Raw genomic sequence first — 27,983 nt, 5'->3', positions numbered from 1 at the left:
TAAAAGTAAGTGTCCAATCACAGTGCGCGGTGGGCGGGGCTTGATGTCCACATGCACCAGCACATTGGTTGTTCAGCGTGAGCGTGCCGTCCAGCAGCCAATCAGAAGGCCAGAATCCAGTGTTGTTTTCCGAGGCGTGTCTGGGGGGCGCACCAATCAGAGGCGGGGCTGCATCAAGGTTGGTTTGTGTGCAGAAGAGAGGAACTGTCTGCTGCTGTCCCTGGAAAGGTACGAGTGAACCAGAGAAATGTGTCCACGGCGGGGTTTTACGGTCAAGTTGTGGTCCGGGCTGTCACGCTGACTCTCCGGCAGTGCGCAGGCGGCGGCGCTGTAGCGGAGACGTGCAGCTAAGCGGCTAACTCGCTGTTTGTGTAACTCTTCTGCTGAGCCCCTGCCTGCCCCTGGACAGCTTAGCGGCTAGCAGCTAACCTGCTAACGGTACAGTCACTGTGTAGATGAATGAGCCCCGTGTGTCCCTGTGTGTGTGTGTGTGTGTGCACCGCTCAGCCCACGGCTCGGCGCGGGTGGGCGTGAGTCCCCGGTCAGAGGGTGAGCTGCTGGCCTAGTGGGAGCGGCGGCAGCAGCCCGAGGAGCTAGCTGGCGCTGGGCTGTCAGGAGGAGACACCACGATAACTAACCTGCTAACTTTGTCGTTAGCCTCGGGCTGGGCGAAGTAGCCCACTTTTAAAAGGCTTAGACCCAGCTTTAGTTGAGCCCTGCTCCCGTGAGGCAAACTCATGGACACAAAGTTTCGCCTGTTGGTCGTCAGTGCATGTTTTTTTTTTTTTAGTGTTTACTGACTGTCACGAACAGTTGTCAGTGGAGTGGATCTGGTTCTACATCTACACCCCGTTTGTGGTTGTAATGTCTTCAAAACCACACGTTCATGTGTGTCACTTTGCATTTCCTGGAAGTCGTGTCATTTCCACCACTCTGCCAGAAAGTGCAAATGTGATTTCAACATACAGTCATTTTTTATGTATTATGTATTCTATATTTTGTACAGTATATAGTTCATAATATCTATTTATTTCAGGGCTCCAGGCTTTTTTTTTTACTGGTAGCACAGTGGCCCCTAAATTAAAATTTTAGGAGCACAAACAGATAATTTAGGGGCACAAATGAACTTGCGAACCAAATATTCACATTTCCTTTTCATTCATGATCCTCATACACCTCCCAAAACAACAGCAAATTTACTGGCTGCATGGTAGATGAAAAAAATACTTGCACTCACTGTCTCAAATTTTAGGAGCAAAATGCACCCATTTAGGGCCAGTCTGAGTTATTACTCATAATGTTCTGTTCAATAATGAATTTCCCCTCGGGGATGAATAAAGTTTAACGCAGCATAACCATACATGATGTTATGTCCTTTAGTGCAAACTTCACTACAGAGTTCATTTTCAATATTATTAATAAACTGACTGGATAAAGAGAGATTAAATCTCTGCCAGTCAATTTGTCAATTGACTGGCAAAATTGATTTCAGGTAATGACTTGACTAATTTAATGGCAGCACTCCACTCATTGTGATGAATAATAGAATTTTTAATTAACTTTGAAGTCTAGTGGAGGTTTTTTTTTTGCCTTCCTTTGCTAATTGTTTGGTTTTTCTACTCTTGTGCTTCTCATTTCCAGCTGCAGCAGGCAACCAAACCAAAAAAGCCACTGTCTGCTACCTATAGCCTACCTGTAGAAAACAGCAGATACACAACCAGAGACCTGCTGCAAACATAATATAGCCATGTTATGTGGCAAAAAAAACAAAACCCCCTCATTAGTTCAGCCTTAGAACATCTGTGGTCCTAAAACCAGATCCGATTGTGGGTCAAGTACCCAGCCTCTTTCTCCACCGAGCGGGACTGGCCGTCGTGTGTGTGTGTGTGTGTGTGTGTGTGCGCACCTTAGAACAAGCAAGTTAACCAGCAGCTGCAAAAGGCCAAGTCCGTCTGTGTCTGCCTGAAGCTTCTCTTCTTCTTGTAACATAAGTGTTGGCTTTGGACCACAGTGACAACTAAATGTCACTGAGCAGCTGTGTAGTGTGAGAGGGGGAGTAACAGACACACACACTCACGCTGGGGTTGTGTGGTGGTGGTAGTGTGAGGTTAAACAGAAAGAGACCCCGACTGCCAAAAATGGCCTCAACTACTCTCTCTGCTTTGGTAAACTGTCTGGATTGTGAATGTGTGAATGTCAGAGAGAGAGTGGGGGGGGGGGGGGCGTGTGGGGTGACCAGCTCCACAGGGAGGAGGGATTCATATACAGCTGAACAATACACTGAGAAAAAAAACATACTGGATTAGAATGGCAGATGTTATGATTTCCACTGAAATGATGATATTTACATTTCATTTACACTGGAAAAAATAAGGATGATGTGATTTTAGTTTGATCTTATACCAAACAAGCATTTGGATAATAGATTTGACCATATTGTGATCTCAATTGTATTTTGATTAACTTGCTGAGCCCTAAAGCCATATCTGCCAAGAGCTGTAGTGAAGTTGGCCTGGTGTGGAGATTAACACTTCGTATGGAGGTTTCAGATCGCTGGAGAGACAGTTGAGTGAGATTTGTGGATCAGAAAATGTTGTGTCGGTGTCCATGGTGCAGCTTCTTCGTCTTGTTGCATGTTGTACCAGCATGGAGCGGGTGTGTGAGTGAGCTGTACAGTTAGCGTCTGATAAGAGAAGTATGAGATGTATTTAGGGTCGATGTCTCCATTCTTTGCTGATTTTTCCAAAAAAATCTTCCAAAATTCAAACGTTTTTCTGCCTGCTGAGGTAAACAGAGCTCAGAGGCTGGTTATGACCTCTTGGTTGGCCTTGATTTACCCAGAATCCCCTGCTGTGCCACACTCTGGTTTAAGATAGTTAAGTTAAGTTAGCTTTTTCCAAGACACAGTCAGAGTCTGTCTTTGTGAAACCGGCCCCAGGCCTTAACCACCAGAAAGCCATTTGAAATTGTAACGTTCAACAAAAATGTCCTCACACAATGATGGTTTCGAACACTCACAAGCACAGACACACACACACACACACGTGGATTTTTATTGGCAAAAGTAGATCATTAATTCAGTGTTGTGTTGTGTAGAAGTCTATTTGGCAGTAGCTGGAGCTTTCAGTCTTCTTGGGTCAGTCTCTTCAACATCTGTTTACTTGGATTTGTTCCATTTATCTTTGACTTCCTGCCAGATTGGAGGCAAGTGTCTGGCAACAATTGTATCGATTTACAATTAAATGTACAACACAATAAAGGAAAAGTGCAAAAAAACACATTCCGAGGACACTGTTTGTACAGATCAGGTTTCACAATAGTTGGCTGGTCTCCTGGTTCAGTCTGTTTCCCCCTGTATCTTATGTCCAACCAGAAATCTCAGAGCGATGTTACAAACTGGACCTTAGCACAGACGGTATAGTCTGGTTGCTTGTTAAACCCTTCATCTGGAAAACCTTAATTTTACAATCTGCTCCATTGTGTATCTATTTCTTGCGGTCTGTCCTGGAAGAGGCATCTTCCTCTGTTGCTCTTCCTGATCTTTCTATCATCTTTCCCCTGTTACGGGGCCTCAGGGTCTGAGTTCTTCCCGGTCCGATCGGGTGTCCACAGATTAAAATACTAGGCTAGTTCTTGACAAAATCATTTATGCTATTATGAAGGTGTTCATATGAAAAATGAGGTGAACCTATGGAATTATTTACCATCTGAAATTAAATCCCAAACAGAACTAAAGAGGTTTCATGTGAAAGTTAAACATTGGCTCAAGCAGCAGCAGAAATGTTAACATCAACTTTTCTCAAGTCATTGTCAATACAACACTTTACTAATGTTTAATGCTAAACTTAACTTGTGTTTTAATCTGAAATTTGCATCTGTGTTTACTTATTCATGGATCCATTCTGTATCCTCCACTATATTTGTATCATTGCATTTATTGTATTCTGTATATTTTATCCTATTCTAAAGCCTGAGGGACAAAGACCACAAATTAGCTGAAGCTAGACGTCTTGTATGCATCACATTTTCCCATTTTTGTGGCAATGTTGTATGTATCGTCCCTGTTAAATAAACATTAAAATGAATAAATAAATAAAATAAACTGCATTTAATATGTAATACTAAAAACAGTAAGTTACAAAATTAGTCAATTATCATCTTGTCATTTGCAAGTGATTGTTTTGATGATTATAGAAATATTCCCCTATAAAATGAGACATAATGCATTGAAATTGGTACCTACCTACAGTACTACCATTAATTCTCTGCTGCTGAACTGAAATTTTAGACATTGTATGCTGTATGTGTCTGTTAGCATGATAATATGTAAACATGCAAGACTGAAACTGCATATCAGCAATAGTAATGTAATGTTTGCAAACATAATAGCAATTTTTTGAAGACTTTTCCATGAAGAACAGGGTCATAATATATAATATACGGAGACAAGGTTGAATGTAACAGAAAATAAAATGTAATTTTAAAATCAATATTTAATGGCAAAACGCTACCATTTGCCCCCCTTTAGCCCCCCCCCCCCCCCCCTCATCCAACAGAGGATGAGATGCTTTCAGTAATAATGTGTGTGTCCTCTTCTCAGCCCAGTCGTCCATCCAGCAGTGCACCATGGGAAAGAAGAGTCGAGTGAAGACTCAGAAGTCGGGTTCAGGAGCCAGCGCTGTGGTTTCCCCCAAAGAGATGATGAACCTCATCTCTGAGCTGCTGCAGAGTACGTTCACACTGTCTGTCGCCACCTTCACAGTCTGTACCTCAGTCAGGACAGACCTACACTCACTGCAGTGCTCACAGACAGGCTAGATGATAAACTCAAACAGAGCAAATGTTTGTTTTAAAGGTGTAGACCTTGCAGTTTTATTATATATGACTGAAGCATTATGCTTATCTACCAATGATGTGTTTTTAATTAAAACAAATGATAACTTTCCTAGATCTGTATCCTTTAGGTGGCAGGTCAAGACCTTTTAGTGTTACTGAGAGAAACTCAATAGAACCAGACTGGTAGTTTTAACAGTGATACTTATGTAGGTGTAATGATGGTAAATGTTAATTACCAGTAATGACAGCAGCACAGATGTACAATTACAATAATAATGTTATGCAGTTCATATTTGGGGTGAAGCAGCTTAGACCCCAGAGTAATTTAATAACGAGGGGATAAGTGAAAAACAAATGACTATAACAAAAGAGTCAGAGTTACCTGCAGAATGACGACAGACTACAGCAGAGAGTGACAAGTGATGGGGAGAAGCACTGCTCAATGCATCAAGGGAGTTCCACATGCAGCCTTGTATCATAGCAGTGAATCTGTGATGGTTCAGAGCTGTTGACGTACGCTCCATGTGCTCTTAAACGTCTCACACTTGGATAGAAATGAATCATAGAGAATAAAAGGAGATCACTTTGTGTTTTGCTGTAATTTCAGGTTGATAATGGTTATATTTTGGACATTGCCTGTGTGTCAGTTTAAGTGATACACCTGCAGTGTTAATGCTGCCCTGTGTTTTCCCAGAATGCAGCAGTGCAGTGCCCTCTGCTGGCAAAGAATGGGAGGAGTACATCCAGATCAGAGGTTTAGTGGAGAAGATCCGCAAGAAGCAGAAAGGTGAGGAGGTTGTTTGGTGACTAGGTGACCAGAACATTAACAAGAAGTGAATATTTATCTATTTTCTCTCTCTCTTTCTCTGTGTTTTTTCAGGTCTGTCAATAATATTTGAGGGCAACAGAGAAGACCACTTCTATGACCTGATGTCCTGGGCTCAGGAGAGCGGGGCTTCCTGCGACGGCTTCTCTGTGACTGACTTTGGTGAAGAGGGCTACGGCCTGCGGGCCACCAGAGACATCAAGGTGAGTTTGGTGACGCCTTTGTTTATTCCTGACATCTCAAGAAGATTTTAAAATTTCTGTTAATTTGAACAGTTAAAGGGATAGTTCAACATTTTGGCAAATTGGCCCATTGCCATAATCCCTATAGTTTTAGGAGTAGGTTTGTTATCTTTATTATGGCAATGGGCCAGTTTGCCAAAATGTTGAACTGTCCCTTTAAGCAAGGTGAAGATGAAATGATCTCCAAAAGGCATAAAGTTACAAATGACACATTCCTGCTACATTTAAAACAATATGATATATTTTTATCTTTTACATTGTCAAAATGCTGCATAGTAAGTACCTAGTAGCCCCCCTTGGAAACTAGTGTGTAAATATGTCCAGGGTTTCCCGCAGCGCTTTCCTGTTAAGGCGGCCGCCTTAGCAACAAAGGGCTGCCGCCTAAACTAACGTCTTAAAAAAATTAAAATGTAGCAATATTCGCCCCCCCCCCCCCCCCCCCCCCCCCGTCGGACGAGCGCCTTCATTCATCTCCGCATCCTCTCACACACATACACACCACAGAGAAGTGGTGAACGCGAATACGGCACGGCGCGCCGACCCCCCCCGCCAACAGGACAGACACCACCTTAACTAACATATTTTCTGGGGGAAACACTGATGTCTATGGATATTCTCATTCATCCATATCTCTGGGCAGCAAATTGAATTGAAGGCAACTGGACTTGTATTTTTCCAGGAAGACGTTTCACCTCTTATCCAAGGGGCTTCATCAGTTCGCAACGCATCGGTCTGACTAGTCCTCACATATCAGACTAGTGAGGACTAGCCTTAAATATAAATATCTTGTCTGATACATTGGTCAAAGTTATCTGAGAGCTCAAGTCTCCTGGTTTCCCATTATTTTGCAGGATGCTGCTTTGTTTCCCTTTTTCACTCAAATTGTAGAGAACAAAAATAAAACACTGATATTGCTTAGAATATTGCAAAAGAGTGTTTCATGTTTAACTGTATGCCTTTTGGAGATCATTTCATCTTCCACTTGCTTAACTGTTCACATTAACGTACATTTTGATCAGGGGTCCCCAAGCCTTTGCATGCCACTGTAGTCCTACATTAGAAAATCTGCTATTTGACTTGTTTGAGAAGCTGTATTAAAGGGATAGTATTATTTTTTTAAAGTGGGGTTGTATGATCTCCAAATAGCCCCTAAGTACTTTAATTGCAGTAGAAGACTCTCTGCACTCCTCCCGTTAGCAACGCCAGCCCATAGCCCTGCCCAGAGCTTTACAACATACAGTGTTGTGAACAGACCCAAAGAAACGGCCTATTTTCGCGGCCTAAAAGAGGTTTTACCTGGAAAAAAAAATACACAGTATAATTGTTCGCTATAATATAATTTTTTCCAGCCCTTCAAAGTGCAGGAAAAACGCAAATTTTTTATTTGGACCTAACCAACTCACGTATCCCTCCGCCCAGGATTAGCGCCCGCCAATCAGCAGTTGGTTAGCTCCAAATAAAAACTGCATTTTTCCTGCACTTTGAGGGGCTGGAAAAAATTATATTATAGCGAACAATGGAACTGTGTATTTTTTTTCAGGTAAAACCTCTTTTAGGCCGCGAAAATAGGCCGTTTCTTTGGGTCTGTTCACAACACTGTATGTTGTAAAGCTCTGGGCAGGGCTATGGGCTGGCGTTGCTAACGGGAGGAGTGCAGAGAGTCTTCCACTGCAATTAAAGTACGGTGCAATTTGTAGATCATACAACCCCACTTTAAAAAAATGCTACTATCCCTTTAACGTAAAAAAGCTGTGAGGCGATATATGGTATATGGAGGTATATAGAGGATTTTCACTGTCTGTCACCGGCCGTGCTCATGCTCACCAACAAAGCATGGCTTCTGTTGCCGAACAATCATGATGACAAAAATACAACTTCATAACATTCCTCAGTATTACCAGCTGTAACTTTAGCTGTTGAAGTGAGCTGAAAGACAGTCCTTTTTCTGCCGCTGTTGTTTTGTTTCATTCCCGACGCACAAATTAATCTGGAGATGGGATGGAGCCTTCATAACCTAGGAAAGGAAAGCTGCATTTTTCTGCCGCCATTTGTAAGACCTTCGAAATGGGGCACTGATACAATGGGTCCACAGATGCAGCCTCTGGAGGATGAGACCCCTGAAATGGGACACGGTTACAGAATAGTTTGCTGGTTAAATGAAACCAGCTCCTGTCACCTGCTGCAGCTAATTGGCAGAGCACGTGGAATGCTTACGTTTTTATGGTGTGTGTGTGTGTGTGTGTGTGTTTGATGCGCACACAGGCAGAGGAACTATTCCTGTGGATTCCCAGGAAGATGCTGATGACAGTGGAGTCGGCCCAGAACTCCGTGCTCGGTAAGAACTTAAGTTCATAAAAAGTGTTTGTGCGGAAACTGCAAATCTGAATCATCTCTGGCCGTCAAACCTGTGGCCTGTAGGTGGATTTCTGGCTGCACTGCAACATAGGGCTGACCCAAAAAATTCGAAGCTTTGTTCGTTGCCATGATCATGAAGTCCGTGATCGATTTTTTTTTTTTTTTTTCCTTTTTGACACCGGTGCTCATTGGCAATTGTTACATTAAAATGAGTAGGCTACTTGCCGTCCTGAAAACCTGCCTGATTTTGAAGATATGCAGTGTTTGTTTGCCATTACTTTCATTATTTCCGCTAGCCCCCCCCCCGGCGGACGTCGGACGTTACGATCGTGCACCCCCCCCCGGCCATCGAAGCTTCGATTTTGATCTATTTTATGTCCGTGAAGCTTCGATTATCAAAATATGACAATCGGGTCAGCCCTACTGCAACAGCAGGCCCAGCCCCATAATGTGATAATTGTAAAGGATGATATTTCCACCAGTGGTCAGTGGAGTGCTGACTGAGCCACAGTCTATTCAGGTCCTCTGGAGCAGGCTGCTCAGGAACTACAGGGAAGAAGAGGAGTGCTTCCGATACACTGAGCCTCATTTTCAGTCTTCAGTTACAGCAATTAAACCACTTTCATTTCACGTCTTAAAGAGGAACTATGCAGGATTATCAGCTTCGGAGTAATTGTGATGGTTAAATAAATGACTTGGGAGGGAGAATGGAGGCTCTCTGCCTGTCTTCCAGCGTCTCTTGGCCGAAAACCGACCTTACAAGATCAGAGCCTCCGACCCGGTGTCCCAGCTCTCGTCTCAGCAGCACAGCAACAAATACGCTCCCCGTAATCCATAATCTCGTTTATGACAGGCAAAAATACACAAATGCACACACTGTAAAGTTGAAATGGACCTGGAGTCTAATAATAAAGTCTATCTATCTGTCTGTCTGTTTGGCTGTCTGTCTGTCTATACTAAAACGTGACGTCAACCGACTGCCTTCCACTTAGCGGCCAGAGCGCTGTCACCGGAAGAGTCGCATGTGTGACGTCTGACACAAGAATCAAACCCGCTAATTTGATCACACCGACAGCAGCGACCACTGATCTGTTCCGAGACTGTTGTTATTCTATCACCTGAGTTAAATGGCTGTTATTTGCGAAACCACGCTGTGGTCCGTAATCGAGGTGCAGACGAGTGAGGATCGAAAAAAGAGAGCGAGATGACGCGGCCGTAGCCGCCGTGATATGACGACCCCACCCCCACTGAAGAACTCCTGTATACAGCTGTAACTGTATAGTGAAAAAGGGCTGTTGGTCTTTTTGGCAATGAAATCCTCACTGGCCTTAGCAAACGCCGACATGTTTGTTTACAGTGTGTGGAAGGAGAGCGTGATGAGAGGAAGGAGGCGAAAGTCACTACGGTAACCCAGATACATGAACGGGGGCTGCACCGTAATTACCCTAGTTAGAGTAAATAATCGATTTTATGTTTTCACGTTTTCAACATTGTCCTAACTAAATAATCGCAATTAGGATTTAAAACCGATTAATCGAACAGGCCTAACACATCGTAAGATGTATAATATGATATATAACGTTATCCAGCGCTCAGTGGATTGTTTTCTCCACCTTCATTGAAAACAAATGCACGTGGCTGGGAGGAGGGTTAGCAAAACAGCAGAAAAGCGACCAAATTTGCATAGTTCCCCTTTAAATACTAATGCAGAGGAAGATTTTAACATAAGACACATTGAGCAGAGAGAACAGGAGAGAAAAGTCATCAGAAAGAAGGCTTCATACTAACGACTATGACCAAATCTACATATCAAATAGAGGGAGTTGGACACAAAGACCTGCTCAATAAAAGTCTATTACTTTCTAGAGTTAAAGTTAATGAGGACTAAACTGCTGTAGATCTCAGACGAGGTTGTGATCTGTGTGAAAGACTAAATAGGTCCCTTATTTCATGTTGAAATATACTGTAACTGGTTTCATCCTTCCTCTGTTCCAGTCTCCTCCACCACAGTCAGTTGGTGAGATGAGTGAAACTTTTCATTTCTTCACCATCAGCGTGTGAAAACCCTCCTCTGTCGGATCTTGTGTCTCAGGTCCTCTGTACAGCCAAGACCGGATCCTGCAGGCCATGGGAAACGTGACGCTGGCGCTCCACCTGCTGTGTGAACGGGCCGACCCGGCCTCACCCTGGCTGCCGTACATCCGCAGCCTCCCCCAGGAGTACGACACGCCGTTGTACTACCAGCAGGAGGAGGTCCAACTGTTACTGGGCACTCAGGCGGTGCAGGATGTCCTGAGCCAGTATAAGAACACGGCACGTCAGTACGCCTACTTCTACAAGCTGGTACAGGTAGGCAGGACACACACACACACACACAGACACAGACACACTGATTCACTTACAGTAAAGTATAGACACTATTTATGTGTTAAAGACTGGGTATGCATGGTATAAGGAAAGTCAGTGATGTGTGATAACACTGCTCAATATTGTGATGACAACTTGTGATAAATAAACTAAAGTGTACATATGCAGTTCCTATGTCTTCCTCAACCGTTGAACTAGTTAATCTCACAATCACTGAACTGACGCTGATCTGGAGGTTCATGTTGAAGTGCCAGCAGTGAGACATAATGTTATATTTATCTCATTTCATCAATACAGTACAGTACATTTGGCTCTTAATTTTTTCTCATTAATACTCAACAATAATATTTATAGCAGCTGAGACAGTGTTTATACATTTAACATTCATAATCAACTTGTCCGCAAGTGTTTTGGAGTTGTTGGATTGTGTATTTGATGAGTTTGACGAGGGAAACCAAGAAATCCCACTAGCCTCCGTAGTGTAGCTCTGAGCAGCTCGCGGCTCTGCTCCGACGTTCTAAAAATAACTTGCAACGACAATTGAAGGTAATAAACCTACTCCTATGACTATAGGGATTATGGCAATGGGCCAATTTGACAAAATGTTGACCTATACCTTTAAAGGATATGGTCCACTGCACAGCTGTTTACATTTTTTATAACCAATAGAGTTGTAAAGTGTGTGAAAGCTACAGAATATGGAAACACAGGGCACTGCATGGTGTAACACTCCTGTAGGTTTCTGAGTGTCAGGTTTTTATTTGGGAGTTTCAATCATTTACACCTCCACTCTATGAGAAATCATTACCCATGAGCCTCGGCTGTTAGCGGCCATGGAGCAGAGACTAGTCAGAGCAGCAGTGAATTCAAATACAATGGTGACTGAATTCACCCAGAGTTGACCCAAATTTAAAGCTCATTTAAGATGCTGACTTCAGCTTCCACTCATCATTAAACACACACACACACACACACACACACACACACACACACACACACACACACACACACACACACACACACACACACACACACACACACACACACACACACACACACAGCATTTTAAGCTTGATTGGTCTGGTGACTGGATGTTTCTGGGAGCTGCAGTTTTACATCTTGTAATAGAGACGGTTTCCTCTGTGCTACTTGAATAGAGCCAAAAAGGTTTTGTAACCAGTTATAGAATCAAGGCTTTGAGAGCAATCAGTTTATACTGAAACTGTGTTGGACTAGATCAGACTGTGATGTGGCCAGATGTGGCTCAGACCAGAGACCACCTCTGAATGTGGTCTGAGCGATCGGACCTCTGAATGTGGTCTGAGTGACTGAATACATGCTCGGTGCAGCGTGGCTGCGTTCAGACCTGAATTTAGAGCTGACCACAGATCACCTGAGTTGGATGTTAAAGCTCAATCTCAGCAGTTTCAGAAGTCCTGACCACTAGTTGTTAGGCTCAGTTTCTCTACAGAACCTAGATCTGCTTGATAATCAAAGAATATCTACAATATGGGATCTTTAAATAACTTGATATGAGATGGTGATCGGCAGTCTGGGGAAAAACTCAGATTTCATTTAGTGGAATAAGACGCAGCGTTTGTGATTATAGTTTGTAATGACATGTTGGTTTAACAGACACAGACTAGAATAGTATCTCAAAATGTGCTATTTTCCCATTATTAATCTTCTCCTTTTGTGAAGTCAGCCGCCTCCTCCCTCATCACACAACACTTTCATTCTCTCTGTCAGCAGCTGCTTGTTTGTTTTACATGAGAAACAGCCACGAGACTGAGTGTTTGCGTGAGATAACAGCTGTAATATCTGTATTTTCTTTCAGATCCTGTGATATAGGATATTTCCATAGTGTGTGTTTGATATACATAATATATAACACAATATCAGGCATGTGTGAATTGTCAATAAGCCCTGTAGAAATGAAGAGTAACCACAGACAAAAGCATCAGTTACTGCTGACTTCTCAGTACAGATTGGACTCCACTAGGTGGGAGTGTTGTGTATTAAATGATTTACTGTCAGTGAATTAGAAGAAGTCTAACTCAGGGACCAATTACCAGTAGTTTCAGTGCTCTAACACTGTCCATTTACTTCACTGTTAATCTGGATTCTCAGATTACAATGAAGTGTTGTGTGCTGTACTAAGATAATGCAAAGCTTTTTGGTGTCTTTGATGTTATAACAACTCTTGGCCAGTCTAGTGACAGTAGCTTTTGGGTGTGTATATCTATGTATATGTATCATCATGGATCAGTCTTTGCTTCTTTCTGTCACTGCTTACAACACCAACATACACTCTGTTACTGAAGAAGTCAGAGAGAGAGAGAGAGTTGTTTATTTTGTAGGTTTAAGATGGGACAGCAGTGAAAGTCCACTTACGTCTTACCTTCTAGCTGTTTGAATTGACATTTTTTGGCTTTTGGGAATTATAATTGTTTAGTTTGCCATCTAGGAAAAAAATGGTGTCAGTGTGCCAGAGACAAACCCTCTTCATGTGCATGCATTTTGGATGTTATATTGCCATAAAATATGTAATTAGGACCCAAGCATGAACTGGTTCTACTGGAATTGCTGTGACAATCAATATTTCTGAATGAAAGTTGTCTTTTTGAGCCCGAACATGCTTAACAAAAATGAAACTGTACACACAACAGGCCTGGTGAGGGTTTAAATATTAATAGGTATTGCACTGCATAGAGCAAAATGGCTCAATACTCCTCTTTAATAGACCAAAAAACAAAGTTGTCCTGTATTTCACATGCACGTGCAAAATCCAGGAGGACACCATACTTGAACAAACTCCCAGAGAATTAATGAGATTGTCTTTTGTGTTTTTAGTACTCTATTTTATTTTATTGTACTTTATTTGACTTTTTGTCTTTTCTATGCAGTATTCTCATTACTCAGTGTTTTAGCATATTGTTACCTCATATTTAATGCCAATAAATATGAGGTGAATTGTATTGATAGAGAGAGTGAGAAAGATAGAAACACAGTGAGACAGACTGAGAGAGGCAGAGGGGGAGAGAGTGAGACAGAGAGAGAGAGAGAGAGAGAGAGAGAGAGAGGTTTTTGAGGAAGGTACATTCAGGTCAATTCAATTCAAAGCCAATGTGACAAGCTAATTTTCCAGCCCGGTCATCTGAGGAGGAGGGAGAGGAAGGAGGAGGTGACAGAATGAGGGGCTACACCACAAGGAGGGACGTGTGTGTGTGTGGTGAAAGGAGATGTATCAAAGATGAGGTGATAGGACAGTCGCTCAGTCTCTATCTCAACCCAAATGCACACGGAGCTCTCCCTCTCTCTCTTTCGTGCTGTGTGTGTGTGTGAGAGAGAGCGCTTGTTTACCATCCTTGTGGGGACCCAGGAGCAGGAGCCCTCTGCACTGTGGGGACTGGCAGCTTCGTGGGTTTTTGTTCAATGAGTTCAATGCTGTTTGAGGGTTAAAGGGATAGTTCAACGTTTTGGCAAACTGGCCCATTGCCAAAATCCCTATAGTCATAGCAGCAGGTTTGTTACCTTTATTTGTCAGTGCAAGCTATTTTTAGAACGGCTGAGCAGAGTCGCGAGCTGCTCAGAGCTACGCTACGGAGGCTAATGGTTTTTCTTGGTTTCCCTTATAAAACTCATCAAATACAGAAACCAACAACTCTAAAACACTCTCGTGGACAAGTTGTGACCTGCACATTCACCACGCTATGCACATTTCTCTCTTACACATTCATTTCTGTCCACTTAAAGATTTTTATTCATTATGAATCTACTTCATATTTTATGTTTATTCTCATTAACATATTATATTCCTTAGCCTCTAACCTCAACCCTAAAACCAGGTCCTAACTGTCTCAACCCTGGCCACTAAAGTATCGTGGTGTATGGATGCTCAGATCACACAAATATAGTAAAACACACACACACACACACCTTCTGTCGTTACCCATACCTTTATTAGCCACTTCCAACACACACCCACACTCTCTGTCTCGCCACAGAGGACACATGATGGATGACCCTCGTCTTTGGATGCTAATGCATCAAGAGCTCAGTGAGCAGCTCTCTCTCTCTCTCTCTCTCTCTCTCTCCTCTCAAGTGTGTTTGTGTGTGTGTGTGTGATTTTATATTCTGTGTCCACCTCCAACTGACCGCTCAGTCAAACTGTAGCTGAATATGTCTGGTTGTGGGGGTTCCTCTCTGGGCTCTGACACTCTCACACCAGCTGCCAGTTCTTTTGTGGTCTTTGTGTTGGGTTCATAGTTAACAACAACAACAAGCAACACATGTAAACGTTAACAACAACACTTGCATTTATTTATTATCCCTCAGTGACGCAGTCCTCACGCCTCATTGGGGCTTACTTCTGCTTTCATCAGCTGTCCGTGCCGGCAGCTTCGCTCACACCAACTGGAGTTGAGGACATTCTTGTCCATTCTCTGTCCACTGTGTCCACATCTTCTAACAAAATAGCATAAACTGTTTCCCTCTTTTTGTTCCTGTTTTTTAAGACGAAACAAAAAAGGTACAGGGGAGTGAGTAGTAGATTTTAAAGGGATAGTTCAACATTTTTGGCAAATTGACCCATTGCCATAATCCCTATAGTCATAGCAGTAGGTTCGCTACCTTTTAATTGTCGGTGCAAGCTATTTTTAGAACGGCGGAGCAGAGCTGCGAGCTGCTCAGAGCTACGCTACGGAGGCTCATGGGATTTCTTGGTTTCCCTCATCAAACTCATCAAATACACAATCCAACAACTTGCAACAAAACGCTCTGGTGGACAAGTTGTGACCTACACATTCACCACGCTATGAGATAATAACAGGACGTTACCAGACAGAGTTGGTCAGCATCAGCGATTTTGCATGAAATTACCTCTAAAACAACTCTCTCATAACTTTCCGTTATTATCTCATATCATGGTGAATGTGCAGGTCACAACTTGTCCACCAGAGCGTTTTGGAGTTGTTGGATTGTGTATTTGATGAATTTGATGAGGGAAACCAAGAAATCCCATTAGCCTCCGTAGTGTAGCTCTGAGCAGCTCGCCGCTCTGCTCCACCGTTCTAAAAACAATTTGCACCAACAATTAAAGGTAACGAACCTACTGCTAAGACTATAGGGATTATGGCAATGGGCCAGTTTGCCAAAATGTTGAACTGTCCCTTTCAGTAATCACTGCATTTTTCTGTACTTGAGATAGCAACTGACATTAGTGATCATTTCAATATTTTCATATTTTTTTATAAAATCATGCAGCAGTAGTTATGACTGCCAGTGCTAGGACACTGTAGGGGAGATGTGGGAAACAGGATATCCACCTCAGTAACTCAAACAGAGCAAAGATAATTGTTTGTGTGTGTGTGTGTGTGTGTGTGTGTGTGTGTGTGTGTGTGTGTGTGTGTGTGTGTGTCTGTGCATGTGTGTATGTAAGAGTGAGAGAGATACAAGTCTGGTCACTTTGTTTAACTTGACAAGCATGATCCTCCACACTTACCTGTAGAGATGAATCAGTGTCAGTGCTGGACGCGCTGAATTCTCATCCACACACACACACACACACACACACACACACACACACACACAGAGAGAAAGAGAGCAGCCACTCACCTCCAGAGGTGAGATATGATGTGACCACTCTATTTTACCCTGAGGTGTCCGTGTGTGTGTGTGTGTGTGTGTGTGTGTGTGTGTGTTCAGGAGTTGGTGTGTTGGACTAAAGAAGTTCAAAGACCACACCAGTGCATTTTAGTGCTCAATCATTCAAAACGTACCATACGTCCAGGCAGGATGGGATGTTCACTTGCTGTTGAAATGAATAGAACATTAGACATGAAAAAAAACATATACTATAAAGGGCCAGGTTCCATGACTAGATATCAATGTATCATAAATAATGCCAACACTCTTTCTAGCTGCTGATATAGAACCAGCTCTTACTGAGAGACTGTTATTACTCAGCAGTGGGTCTGCCTCCTCTCTGCTGTTTAGGTTGAACACACAGTTTCATTTGTGCTGTTAAACACCTGAGAGTGATCTATAAGGAACAACGGTCCACTCTTCCTCCTGAACACTGAGCTGCCAGTGAAGAGGAGGCTCAACCAGTCAGTAAACCCAAGACTGTGGATGTTTATGACTGTTCATGAAAGACCCATTATTATTAGTGTTTGGTATTGATAAAAAGACACAATCTATCAATATCAATGCAGCTATATTAATCCCACCAGGAACAATTGGTTCGAGCAGTTGATAGAGAGAATATCATAACAATAAAATGGAATACAGTAATAATACATTTTATTTCTAATGCACTTTTCATCAAAAAAGAAAGATCTCAAAGTGCTACAGAGTTAAAAGCAAAGTATAAAAAGCACACAATAAAACAAACAAACAATACAAACAAAATGAATGTCACATATATTAGTGTTAGCAGTCATAGGCCTTTCTAAATAGAAAGGTTTTTGGGCCAGTTTTGAATGATTCCAGGCTCTGGGTAGCCCTCAGCTGGATTGTAAAATTATAAAATGCAGAGGAGTAGTGGGATCAAGGCTCTAATAAATATAGTAAAAAAAAAAAAAAAACAACAAAAAACTTTTTTTTTTATTAACCCCACCACCACCACCCATAATGGGGACCTTTTTTTTCTTTCTTTCTTTCTCATTATTTTTTTTCTTTCTCTTTTTTTCATTTTAGGAAAAAAGACACAATAATCAGGTGGCAGTAACATACAACCCATCAACATCACAAACATAAGGGAGGACAGAAAAAAAAGAACAAACATTTAACGACGAAAAAATAATCAAAACATATAATCAGTATGTGCATACTACATATGTTTTATACACAGACCATAAATTCATATCATAACTCAGTAAATAAAAGATTTAATAATCCACTCTACAGCAACCAAAAAAAAACAACAAGCACAAAAACATACAAAACAATAAACTATATTGAATCTTCATCCCATCTTCCCGTCTTTTTATCTCTGACATTATGTTTGTTTGTCTAGATGAAGATCAGATAACATTTTATGACCAATCACTGACTTTTATATACAGTACATTCCACCAAACCCCTTTCCCCCTCTCCCTCCCTCCCTCCCTCCCTCCCTCCTGCTGCAGCTCAGGACAGTCTGTAAATGGCTGTGTTAGGTGGAGGCTGTGACTTTAAATGGAGAAACCGTCGGTGGACACACAATCTCCAACACAATGCGCGCACACACACACTGTTTCAGGGACCAAATTGATGAGGCAGATTTATGACGGCTGCCGGCCACAACAAATTAAGTTGACAGTGATGTATGGGGGGGGGACGAGTGTCACACTGCACTAACGGACCTCACACACACACACGTGTGCCCCAGCACTGGCCCCCTACTCCCAGACCTTCTTGTTAGGCATCCCTGTCAGGCCTCCACCCCCTCCCCATCCCAGCATGCCTGCATAATAAAATTCTTCATCCTGATTGGTGTTTTTTTTTTGCTCTTCTCCTCCATCCAGACTCATCCTGCCGCCAGCAAACTGGCCCTGAAGGACAGCTTCACATTTGATGACTACAGGTCAGTGTGTGTGGGGGTGGGGGGAACGTCCTCGGCCTGTTTCCACACTCCTTCACATCTTTTACCTGTTTATGTGCGTCCTGCATGTGAATTGGAACAAATGCTAAGGAATCGGTCCAGTGCATCTCTCCCATCAGTGGTGAGAACGCTCAACGCTGCTGAGGTCGGCAAACTGTGACACTGACTATGTTTACATACAGTCAATAACCCTTTCATAACCAGAATATTGGCAATAACCCGGTTGTGCACGGCCATGTAAACACCAATAACCCTTTTGAAAAAAGTTTAAAAACCCAAAAATGACCCCTGGGTTACTCATTTTGTAACCCAAACATTTGGTCATGTACGTATACGCCTATCGGGATATCCCCATCGAACGGAACATTAAATTGTGTTCTGCCCATGTTCCATTCACAAATGATCTTGGTCTTTTGAGTACAGGAACTACTTGTTGTAAACATGGTGAAACGCAAGATAACACAACACTTTTGGAACGAGGAGGAAACAGATCAGAAGTTCATAAGTGGTGAAAGACATAAGCATCATGTAGACGGTAGAAAGTAGCGGGATAGCGAGATCGCCGTGCCGCCTCTGTTGCTGTTGTTGTTTTTGGATACAGGAAGAAGAAGCGGAAATGACGCGCATTGGATATCCCAATTGATTACAATTACCATGTATACAGGACTAATCCTGTAAACGAGTTATTCTGAATGTTTCAGAAACTGGAATATTGACCTTAAAGGACAATTCTGGGCAAATTCAACTCGGGGCTGTATTTTCCTAACATTTTAGGTCTAAAAGTAGTAATCTGAAGATTTTCAGTTTAATTGCTCCTGTTTTGCAGTAGTTGTGTCTGTCCCCGCATCGCCACGGCAGCGATGAATGGGAGCGGATGGAAGTTCCGCTGCTTAGACTGTTTACATCCCTCAAAGCCGCAATTTTTTTCCCACAGACAGCATCAGATGGCTGCTCGAACATGCACCGAGAAGTTTATTTACTTCAAGCAAAGCCGACATGTTTGTAAAACTAGATCTAATTCAAAGTCTTGCGTGAGACCAAAGTTGACGCGCTCAGTCAACTTCGATCTGATCCGTTACTGAAAATCACAGTCCGGTCCGATCCGTGAGGTTTCTCATCGGTTGCCCCCCTAGTGTACATTGTAACACAGAAATGGAACTCAAAGATCCCCAAATACCCTTTAACTCTGAACATTGCTACTAGGTGTTTCTTTAAATGGCTGCAGAACATTTGAGTTTTGCTTCAGAGGACAGTTTGATATCAGATATCATGTGTCTGTTGCTTCAGCACCACGGACAGCGTCACAGTTTGGTCAGTACCCAGCACAGGGAGCACGGCAGGGGAAACTCACAGTACACACACACAGAGATGGCGTGACTGTTCTGTGTTCAGGGCACCGTCACTCCACTTAGTCTTTACACACACAGCAGTCGTCTGTTGTTGTGCTCTTGTTTAAAATCTGAAGAATTAAAATCTGCCTCACCTGCTGCCGCCCAGGATCTCATGAGTTTTCTGTGATTGGTCGGTGCGTGTGACAGGTGGGCCGTGTCCTCGGTGATGACCCGTCAGAACCAGATCCCTACTGAGGACGGCAGCCGGGTCACTCTGGCCCTCATCCCCCTCTGGGACATGTGCAACCACACTAATGGACTGGTACAGTTTGACACACACACACACACACACACACATACACACACATGCTCGTTTATCTCACTGTATTAATAAAAAGTGATTGTCTGTCTGCAGATCACCACCGGCTACAACCTGGAGGATGATCGCTGTGAATGCGTGGCGCTGCAGGACTACAAGGAGAACGAACAGGTTACTACCGCTTTATTGTCTGTCTGGCCTCTCTCTGTTTACATAAGCTGCTGTGTACATGAAGGACAGGGCCAGGTAAAACCATGTTGCCTGATTTGACACTGTGACGCTACATTACTTTGGATATTTTTCCATCTTGCAGTCTGCTACACATATGGTTTAACATCAGAAACCACATCCGCGCCATGCACACACAGATCACACAGACGAAAGAGAAAACCGTGCACTCAACTGCAGCATACAGTATTTGTTCATTAATAGGGGCCAGTTTATATAATGTCTATTTCAGTGTGCTCTCATTCCTTAATTTCCTCAAGTGGCGTACAGCAGCCAACCATCAACCTGAATATCAAATACATCAGATCAGGGTCCGATATAGAAATATATATTTTCAAAATAGTAGCTCAAAATATTTCTCTCATGTGATTTCTGCCCCTTAACCTTACTGCGCAGAGTGTATATATCAGGGTTGTAAGACATCACTTTTCACGATTTTCATGATTGCAAGCCCTCATCGCGAGCGATGTTTACTTTTGATGTAGTTCATGGTGGAAAAGAATTGGCGTGACGCATGTTTTGATCGATAAAAAACTAAATGAATAAAACAAGTTTTATTTTAATGTCACAAGAGCACCTCAATCTCCAAAGAAATAACTATTACAATGAAAAATCAACAACTAAATAAATAAATAAGTGGCCATTATTTATTCACTTTTTTCCCCAAAAAATAAACCACGGGAGCTACAGCAGAGGGATGAAAGAGCTGCATGCGGCTCTGGAGCCGTAGGTTGCCGACCTCTGGGCTAAACTAACTAATTGCTAAGCTTAAAAAAGCTAATGCTTGGACTTAAACAATGTATATAGACTATAGGCTAGGTTCACCTGGAGATAAAAATTAAAGAGCCAGAGGGGGGTCATGAACATGTTTGGTATTTGTCTTTGTGTGTTAATGAGTTGCTTTGTCCTTTGATAGACTGCCAGATTGTCTCACGTGAGTCTGCAAGTCTTTCTATGTCTTAATGTCCTTCTCTGTCCTCTCTATAGATCTACATCTTCTACGGCACAAGATCCAACGCCGAGTTCGTCATCCACAACGGCTTCTTCTTCCAGGACAACGCCCACGACCGAGTCAAGATCAAGTTGGGCGTCAGCAAGAGCGAGCGCCTCTACGCCATGAAGGCCGAAGTGCTGGCGCGGGCCGGCATCCCAGCGTGCGTCCAAAACCCCACTCTTTATGTCACGGTTTATCAGCTTTGTGTTTCCAGTCAAAGGACAAACGTCCCTCTCCTTCCGTCTCATTTACAAACACGGTGTCTGCTCCCAGAAGGGATAGAATCTGCAAACCTGCAGCTTTTTTTTACTCTCAAGTCTTAAATATGGGTCAAGGGGAGCTCCAGGCTGGTGACTAACACCGTGTATCCTCCATGAAGCCACAGAGCACTTTGTCTTCCAACAGTAGATATTTCAACCAATTATGCTCCCCTTTGGCATAATTGAAATACATACTATAAATGTTGCAGCAGGTTTCTCTTTTTTTTCATCCCTCCCCGCCAAGTATCAATTTACCATCAGCCCCAACACTTTCATCACCAAGAAGCTTAATCATTTTATCATTAGCCTCTTAATTTTATGCAGCATTCTCTGCTCTGCATTTTTAATAAGACGCTTTTTAATCTCTTATTGATGACTAAATCTCAACAGTGGAAATTAAATGAAACAATCCCCGTTGTTGCCGGGGCGCTCTATTAAATTGACAGATACGCTTGTAGATCATTTTCAAAGGAAACAGCTCTGCGCTGGGTGTCGGGGACACGCCGAGATGTCAAGCGGCTGCTATCATCGCACTCCTCACTTCCCTCTCTGCCTCCGACTGCATTCCTTTCTGATAAGTGGGAATAAGTGAGCACTTTTGACTGAAAAATGTAATTAGTCTGCCTTTTTTTTTTTTATCGCGCACATCTACAACAGCCTCTCCTTTTAAAACACACAGCGCGACCTCTGCTGCAAAGAGTTCCTTCCTGAGCCCGGCTGCTCCACCGGAGGAATGGACAGAGAGGGGCTAATCTGATAGGAAGAGCAGAGAGGCGGCTGTAATGCGTTTGTGTGCTGTAATAACATTGAACCTGTGCTACCCGTCGCCACATCGATCACTTTGCTCAAGCAGGAGGAAAATATTGCCCCTCTCTAAAATTAGCTCAGTGTGTAATGCGATGATGAGGAACAGATCCTACTGAGTCCAGGATCCCACTTGTTCTTCAAGATGCTACAGTACGCTGATATTATTTTCAGAGAGACGGCAGAGAGGCCACGTTTGGTTTAATGGTCCTCACGCCTTCATTCTAGACTCTCAAACTTTCATTTTTACAGCTGCTTTATTATTTTGGCCACAGTACCAGCACTATAATCTGGACCGTCAACTGAATTATTATACTTGCACCACTGGACAGTGGAGTGTTGAGCTGTAGTCTACTGAACCACTCTGGTTTCACAGCTGCTGGGGAAACTGCAGGGAAGAGGAGGAGTGCTCCCAGTACACTGAGTCTCACTTCCATTTCAGAAAATAAACAACTTTCATATGTTAGTTTTTCAAACGGAGGCAGAGGAGGAACTAAAGACAAGACAGATCAATCCAATCCAACTTTATTTGTTGAGCACTTTAAAGCATCCACACTGTGTCAGCCACTGTGCTGCACAGAATAATGAATAAAAGACATGACAGCTGACATAATGCATAAAATTACATGTAAAATGAATAAAAAGACATACAACATGGGTAGGAATAACAGCCGTATAATAAAAACAGTCAAATAAGATAAAATCAAATCAAAGAAAGTCAACGATAATGAAATGGAGCGAGCAGGGAAGAGAGAAGTCATTAGTATTGGGGGTTTTGGAGGCACTTGGACATAAAGACCTGCCTCTAAAAATTACAGTCTTGACTCTTGAAATTAAAAAATTACAGTCTTGACTCTTGAAGAAAATAAAGGGAGAGGCTGTGAACTGTGTGAGAGGCTGAATAAGACACATAAACAGTCTCCTCTGACTTTCTAAGTGTTCTTTTCTTTAAATCTTAATTATGAAAATTCGAACAGATAAAATGTGTTAAAATGAACTCTTGTCAGTTCAGACTGTTGGGTTTTTCATTGTGCACATTGTTTATCTAGATGTGTTTATTTATTTATGTGCGTTTCCTGCTGTGTTTCCAGGTCCTGCGTCTTTGCCCTGCACTGTAATGAGCCCCCCATTTCAGCCCAACTCCTGGCCTTCCTCAGAGTTTTCTGCATGACGGAGGGTGAGACACTGACACACACACACACACACAGAGTCAGATACTGTACCAGCAGCAGGACTTTCCCTGCAGAACCTCAAAGCCACAAAACCCGGTAACGCACTCAAAGACAAAGAACGCTGCACTTTCTGATGCTCTGGGACCGTCGTCATGTGACTGCTTTGTCCAGAGATGAAAAGATGTGAGAGGGAGAGGAGGCAGAGTAGAGGGGAGGAGAAGGAGAAGGAGAAGGGAAGAGCAAGACCTGTCCGTTCCCAAGCTCCTTAATTGATCAAGGCAGGCCACCAGATGTGTGGAAGGAGAAATCCACCGGGGGTTTGCAATATTCATCGGCATGTATGCAGAACGGTGCCACTGTCATAAATCCCCAACCACACAAGGCCACATCCTCCTCTGTCACAGGACTCATCTTCACGACCCTGCTTGATATATTATTCACATTTTCTCCTGCATGTTAATCTTTAAAATGGCCGCAGTGTGTGCGTGTGTGTGTACGTGCGTGCATGCGACTGTGTGTGTGTCAACATTTCATAACAGATGTGACATGATGGAATATTGTGCGCACACACCGGGGAGCTGCACTCCTCCTTGTTCATCTTTCCCATGTAAGCAAGCGGAGATCAGATAAAGAGCGGCTCTGTCTTCTTTCTGCTCATGATTCATGCAAACAGAGTGGAAGGTCAGAGCGGCTGGATCAGCGCTCTTTCACTTCCTGAGGCGGCATCAGATGAGAAGATATTCAGTTCTGTCCGTTCTGTGTGTCCACAACATCAGATCACTTACACATGCAGAGTGTTATAGTACAGTACCTTTCAGTTTGACAAACACACATGCCGTCCACTCCAACTCCTACAACAGAGAGTTTCAGAAACACCACAAGCTCCATTGTGTTCATTTCTGGACCATTGGAAACAATGATGTCAACACACACAACCCTTTTGTCTGTTTTGCAAATGTTTAGTTTTCCTCTTTGCTGTTCCTTGTTCTGTTGTGTTTATATTATGTATTTACTTTAGGCATGTACAGTAATGTAAGTTAATCCAATTGAGTTCTTTATTTCAAGTGTAAACATATTGTGTAAGCGTGAATGTAGCCCAAAAGTATTTATTGTTTCTAAATCCTTTCACATCTCTTGCTGATTATACAGTAAATAGGTTTAAATGAACTTTTCTTTTAAATAAAGGGAGAGAGACCAAAGGTTTGATACAAGATCTAGGCTATAAGACATGTGCACACGTAGCCAGGTGTTTATTAACCCCCCCCTCCCTGTTTTTAATAATGACTTTGTACTCCCCTGGTAAAAGTTGCACACCTGATGTCAATACATTTTTTGTTGCCTACGGTTACGTTTGAGAATGGAAACCTTGGTGTGCATGAAAGGTGAAAGCGCATTAAAGGATATCAGTTTTTTCAGATGCCTAGCTCCGTGTGTAACTGACCTGACGGGCAGCGTTCTGCAGTCTAGTTCTATTTTTATTTTTAACAAACAGTTTAAAGGTAACACATGTGCACATGTAGAGTTTGTTTTCCATGAGGACATCAACACAAGTGTGTCTTACATGTTTTGTTTTGTCAAAAGGGAGGTGAAACTTTCTGCCTTCACACAGAGGTGCCTATCTCCTTGGTGGTTGGCTTTGGTTTCTTTTGAAGAGATGCTAACATGTAGCTTCGTTTCAGAGGAGCTGAAGGACTACCTGCTCGGAGATGGAGCCATTAACAAGATCTTCACCCTGGGCAACAGTGAGTTTCCTGTCAGCTGGGACAACGAGATCAAGCTGTGGACTTTCCTGGAGACCCGAGCTGCTCTGCTGCTCAAGACCTACAAGACCAGCTCAGAGGTCAGTCTGCTGTCACTAGATGGTCAGGGGTTTCTGACTGCTGATCAGTTTGATGGTTCCTGTATCAGAAAGATGTTGTTTGAAGAACCAACAAGAATTTAGGATTCACTGCAAAAGCCATGGATAAAGTTAAGACTTCAAGTCTTTAATTAGGAAGGAATATGAAATAAGAGAAGCTAGAAATAAATACTGTAGATGTCATGCCTATGAACCTGATTTTAAGCCTCATCATTTGCACATCACATTAAAGTTATACATTTTGGCAAATTGGCCCATTGCCATAATCCCTATAGTTTTAGGAGTAGATTTGTTACCTTTATTTGTCGGTGCAGGTCGTTTTTAGAGCAGCGGAGCAGAGCCGCAAGCTGCTCAGAGCTACACTACAGAGGCTAATGGGATTTCTTGGTTTCCCTCATCAAACTCATCAAATACACAATCCAACAACTCCAAAACGCTCTGGTGGACAAGTTGTGACCTGCACATTCCCCACACTAGAGATAATAACAGAATGTTACAAGACAGAGTTGTTTTCGGGGTAAATTCGTGCAAAACCACTGATGCGCGTTCCCGTCGGGGGCAGTTTTTTGGCAAGCAGTCTCTGCATTTGCCTCAAAAACTAAACAACTTGTCCACCAGAGTGTTTTGGCTCAATTTCCCTACGGGGACAAATAAATTACTACTACTACTACTACTTGTTGGATTGTGTATTTGATGAGTTTGATGAGGGAAGCCAAGAAATTCTTAGCTCTGAGCAGCTTGCGGCTCTGCTCCGCCGTTCTAAAAACAGCTTGCACCAACAATTAAAGGTAACAAACCTACTCCTAAAACTATAGGGATTATGGCAATGGAGTTGGATTAGAGACCAATTTATGATTTAAATGTATAAAACTGTAGCACCACCTCTGTTTTGCTGCTTTCATATAAACTTTTCTCATCTTCCTCTCCCCTACTCTTCATTCCCCTTCGCTCCTTCGCTCCTGCTCTCCTCCAGGAGGACCAGTCCATGCTGGAGAAACCCGATCTCTCTTCGCACTCCCGCGTGGCCATCCAGCTCCGCCTGGCCGAGAAGCAGATCCTGGAGAAGGTGTCGGCCAGCGGTCGGACCAAGCGTATACACTTCGAGAAGAAGCAGGAGGAGGGCGCGCCGCTGCCTCGCTACGAGGAGAGCGACATCGCCCTGCTGGAAAACACCGACCCGGACGCCAAGCTCCCCATCATCCTGCGTAAGCTGGAGGAGGTGGAGGAGGGCCAGGAGATCCAGGTGGAGGAGCACAGTCACCTTCTGAACGGGGAGAAAGTGGTGTACGGGATAGAAGCCAACGGCGAGCCGGTGCAGGCGGAGGAGGTGGAGGAGGTCAGCAAAGATGTAAATTCGGCTTTGGACTCGACTGGAAGCTCAACCCAGGGAGAAGGCCAAAGAGAAGTGGCCGGGCGAACTGAAGAGAATCCCAAAGAGGAGTGAATAAATATATTCCACGCGCAGCCACAGTCCATGCTATTTATTTATTTTTGTGTCTCTTAAATGACCCAAAAATATAGAAGCTGAAGAGAAAAAAAAAAATAGAAATTTACAGAACTTTTTTGGACTGCGTGGTCATCCGGCGTGGCTTTTTAGGTGTCTGCTGCTGAAAATTGTTTAAAAATACTGCCAGTGTGTCCCTCAGCCTTCTGTGCAGAACAGGTTCACATTTAACATTAGCTTTTTGTTTTTCAATTTGAAATCTAGGTTTCTTTTCATTAAGTGTCCGTGGCCTACGACGTAGGGAGACAGCAGGAGAACGGGCCCCCAGCAGAGACAGTCTGAAGGTGAAGAGAGGAAGAAACCAAAACGGAGTGAGGTGAATGTTATCCCCACAAAGCCAAACCCCTGGAAGCCTGTCGGTTTATGACTGCAGTTTGTCTCCATGTGCGTCCAGTATGTTTTTGAGTTGACAATCTAATCGTATTCTAGTATTTTTGAGGTGTGCTGCTGAGTTAAGACCATCACTGCCCTCTGTTTCCCCCCCTTTTTTCTGCTTCTAGTTGAACGACTGAACTAAACAGAAACCGATCTTGTTAGCCTATGAGACTAACCCTTTCTTTTCTGACAGGCCAAAATGGCAGATATTTTTTTGTTTTTTTTTCCTGGCTTTTTTGAGTGACATGTTTGATTTCCACTGTCAAATTGCACACGTTCTGTCATTATGTAGCTGCAGCCCTTCACAAGCGAAAGCATTTTCTTTTTTTTTGTTTTTCTCATGTGTTTTTAAAAGTATCTTTATGATATCTGAATGTAGTGAGTTCATGTTAGAGGGAGTGTCTGTGGACATCACTTAAAGGGACGGATGTGTGACCCAGCAGTCACCGCTGTTTGCCCCTGAAAAAGCCATATGCAGGACTGGGTGAGACACGGTTAGATGTGTTTTTTTTTGTTTGTTTAGTTTTTTTGTCGGACCGCCTTAAAGTGAATTTCAAAGATGACACTTTTTGTATGAAAAAACAAAACATGGAAGCACTGTCAGGAGGTCGTTTACTGTCTTTGGTCGGTGTTGAGTGCGGACGTGGCTTCCAATAACTCTGCAGCTGATGCAAAGAGGAGCTGCTTTCGACAACGGGAGCGCAGTTTGTCTGTTTCTGATGTAGTTTGACTAAATATTCCCACCACAACACAACAGCATCCACCTACTTGGTTTGTTCTTGAGCTCTCCACCACGTCTCATCTGTATCAGAACATCTGGGTGTTGGCTCAGGTGTCATCATGGAACCGCGGTGTGGAGTTTGGGTCAGCTGATAGCAAGAGGTCGTACCAAGTGTCAATGCTTAGCCAACCAATCCTTGGTGAAAC

At 43.0% G+C, this 27,983-nt stretch overlaps 1 protein-coding gene across 2 annotated transcripts; it reads left to right on the top strand.

Moving 5' to 3' along the window:
• The first annotated feature begins 177 nt into the window (after nucleotides 1-177).
• setd3 (SET domain containing 3, actin histidine methyltransferase) lies at nucleotides 178-27,643 on the top strand. 2 transcript variants are annotated; one of them, XM_085766528.1, is made up of 13 exons: nucleotides 178-228; nucleotides 4,601-4,729; nucleotides 5,531-5,623; nucleotides 5,717-5,865; nucleotides 8,167-8,239; nucleotides 10,352-10,608; nucleotides 18,135-18,193; nucleotides 19,750-19,864; nucleotides 19,958-20,032; nucleotides 21,077-21,243; nucleotides 23,239-23,324; nucleotides 24,999-25,159; nucleotides 26,151-27,643. In XM_085766528.1, the coding sequence occupies exons 2-13, from the start codon at nucleotides 4,627-4,629 to the stop codon at nucleotides 26,619-26,621; spliced, it is 1,809 nt and encodes a 602-aa protein (XP_085622654.1). In that variant the 5' UTR covers nucleotides 178-228; nucleotides 4,601-4,626; the 3' UTR covers nucleotides 26,622-27,643. The 2 variants fall into 2 exon arrangements, with proteins under 2 accessions (XP_085622654.1, XP_085622655.1); XM_085766529.1 differs by lacking the exon at nucleotides 178-228 and adding an exon at nucleotides 420-438.
• The last annotated feature ends 340 nt before the right edge of the window (nucleotides 27,644-27,983 follow it).

The sequence above is a fragment of the Trachurus japonicus genome, chromosome 22 (assembly GCF_045865225.1).
Source record: "Trachurus japonicus isolate A0001 chromosome 22, Traja_1.0".
Lineage (NCBI taxonomy): Eukaryota > Metazoa > Chordata > Actinopteri > Carangiformes > Carangidae > Trachurus > Trachurus japonicus.
This window is presented reverse-complemented; position numbering and strand designations above follow the sequence as displayed.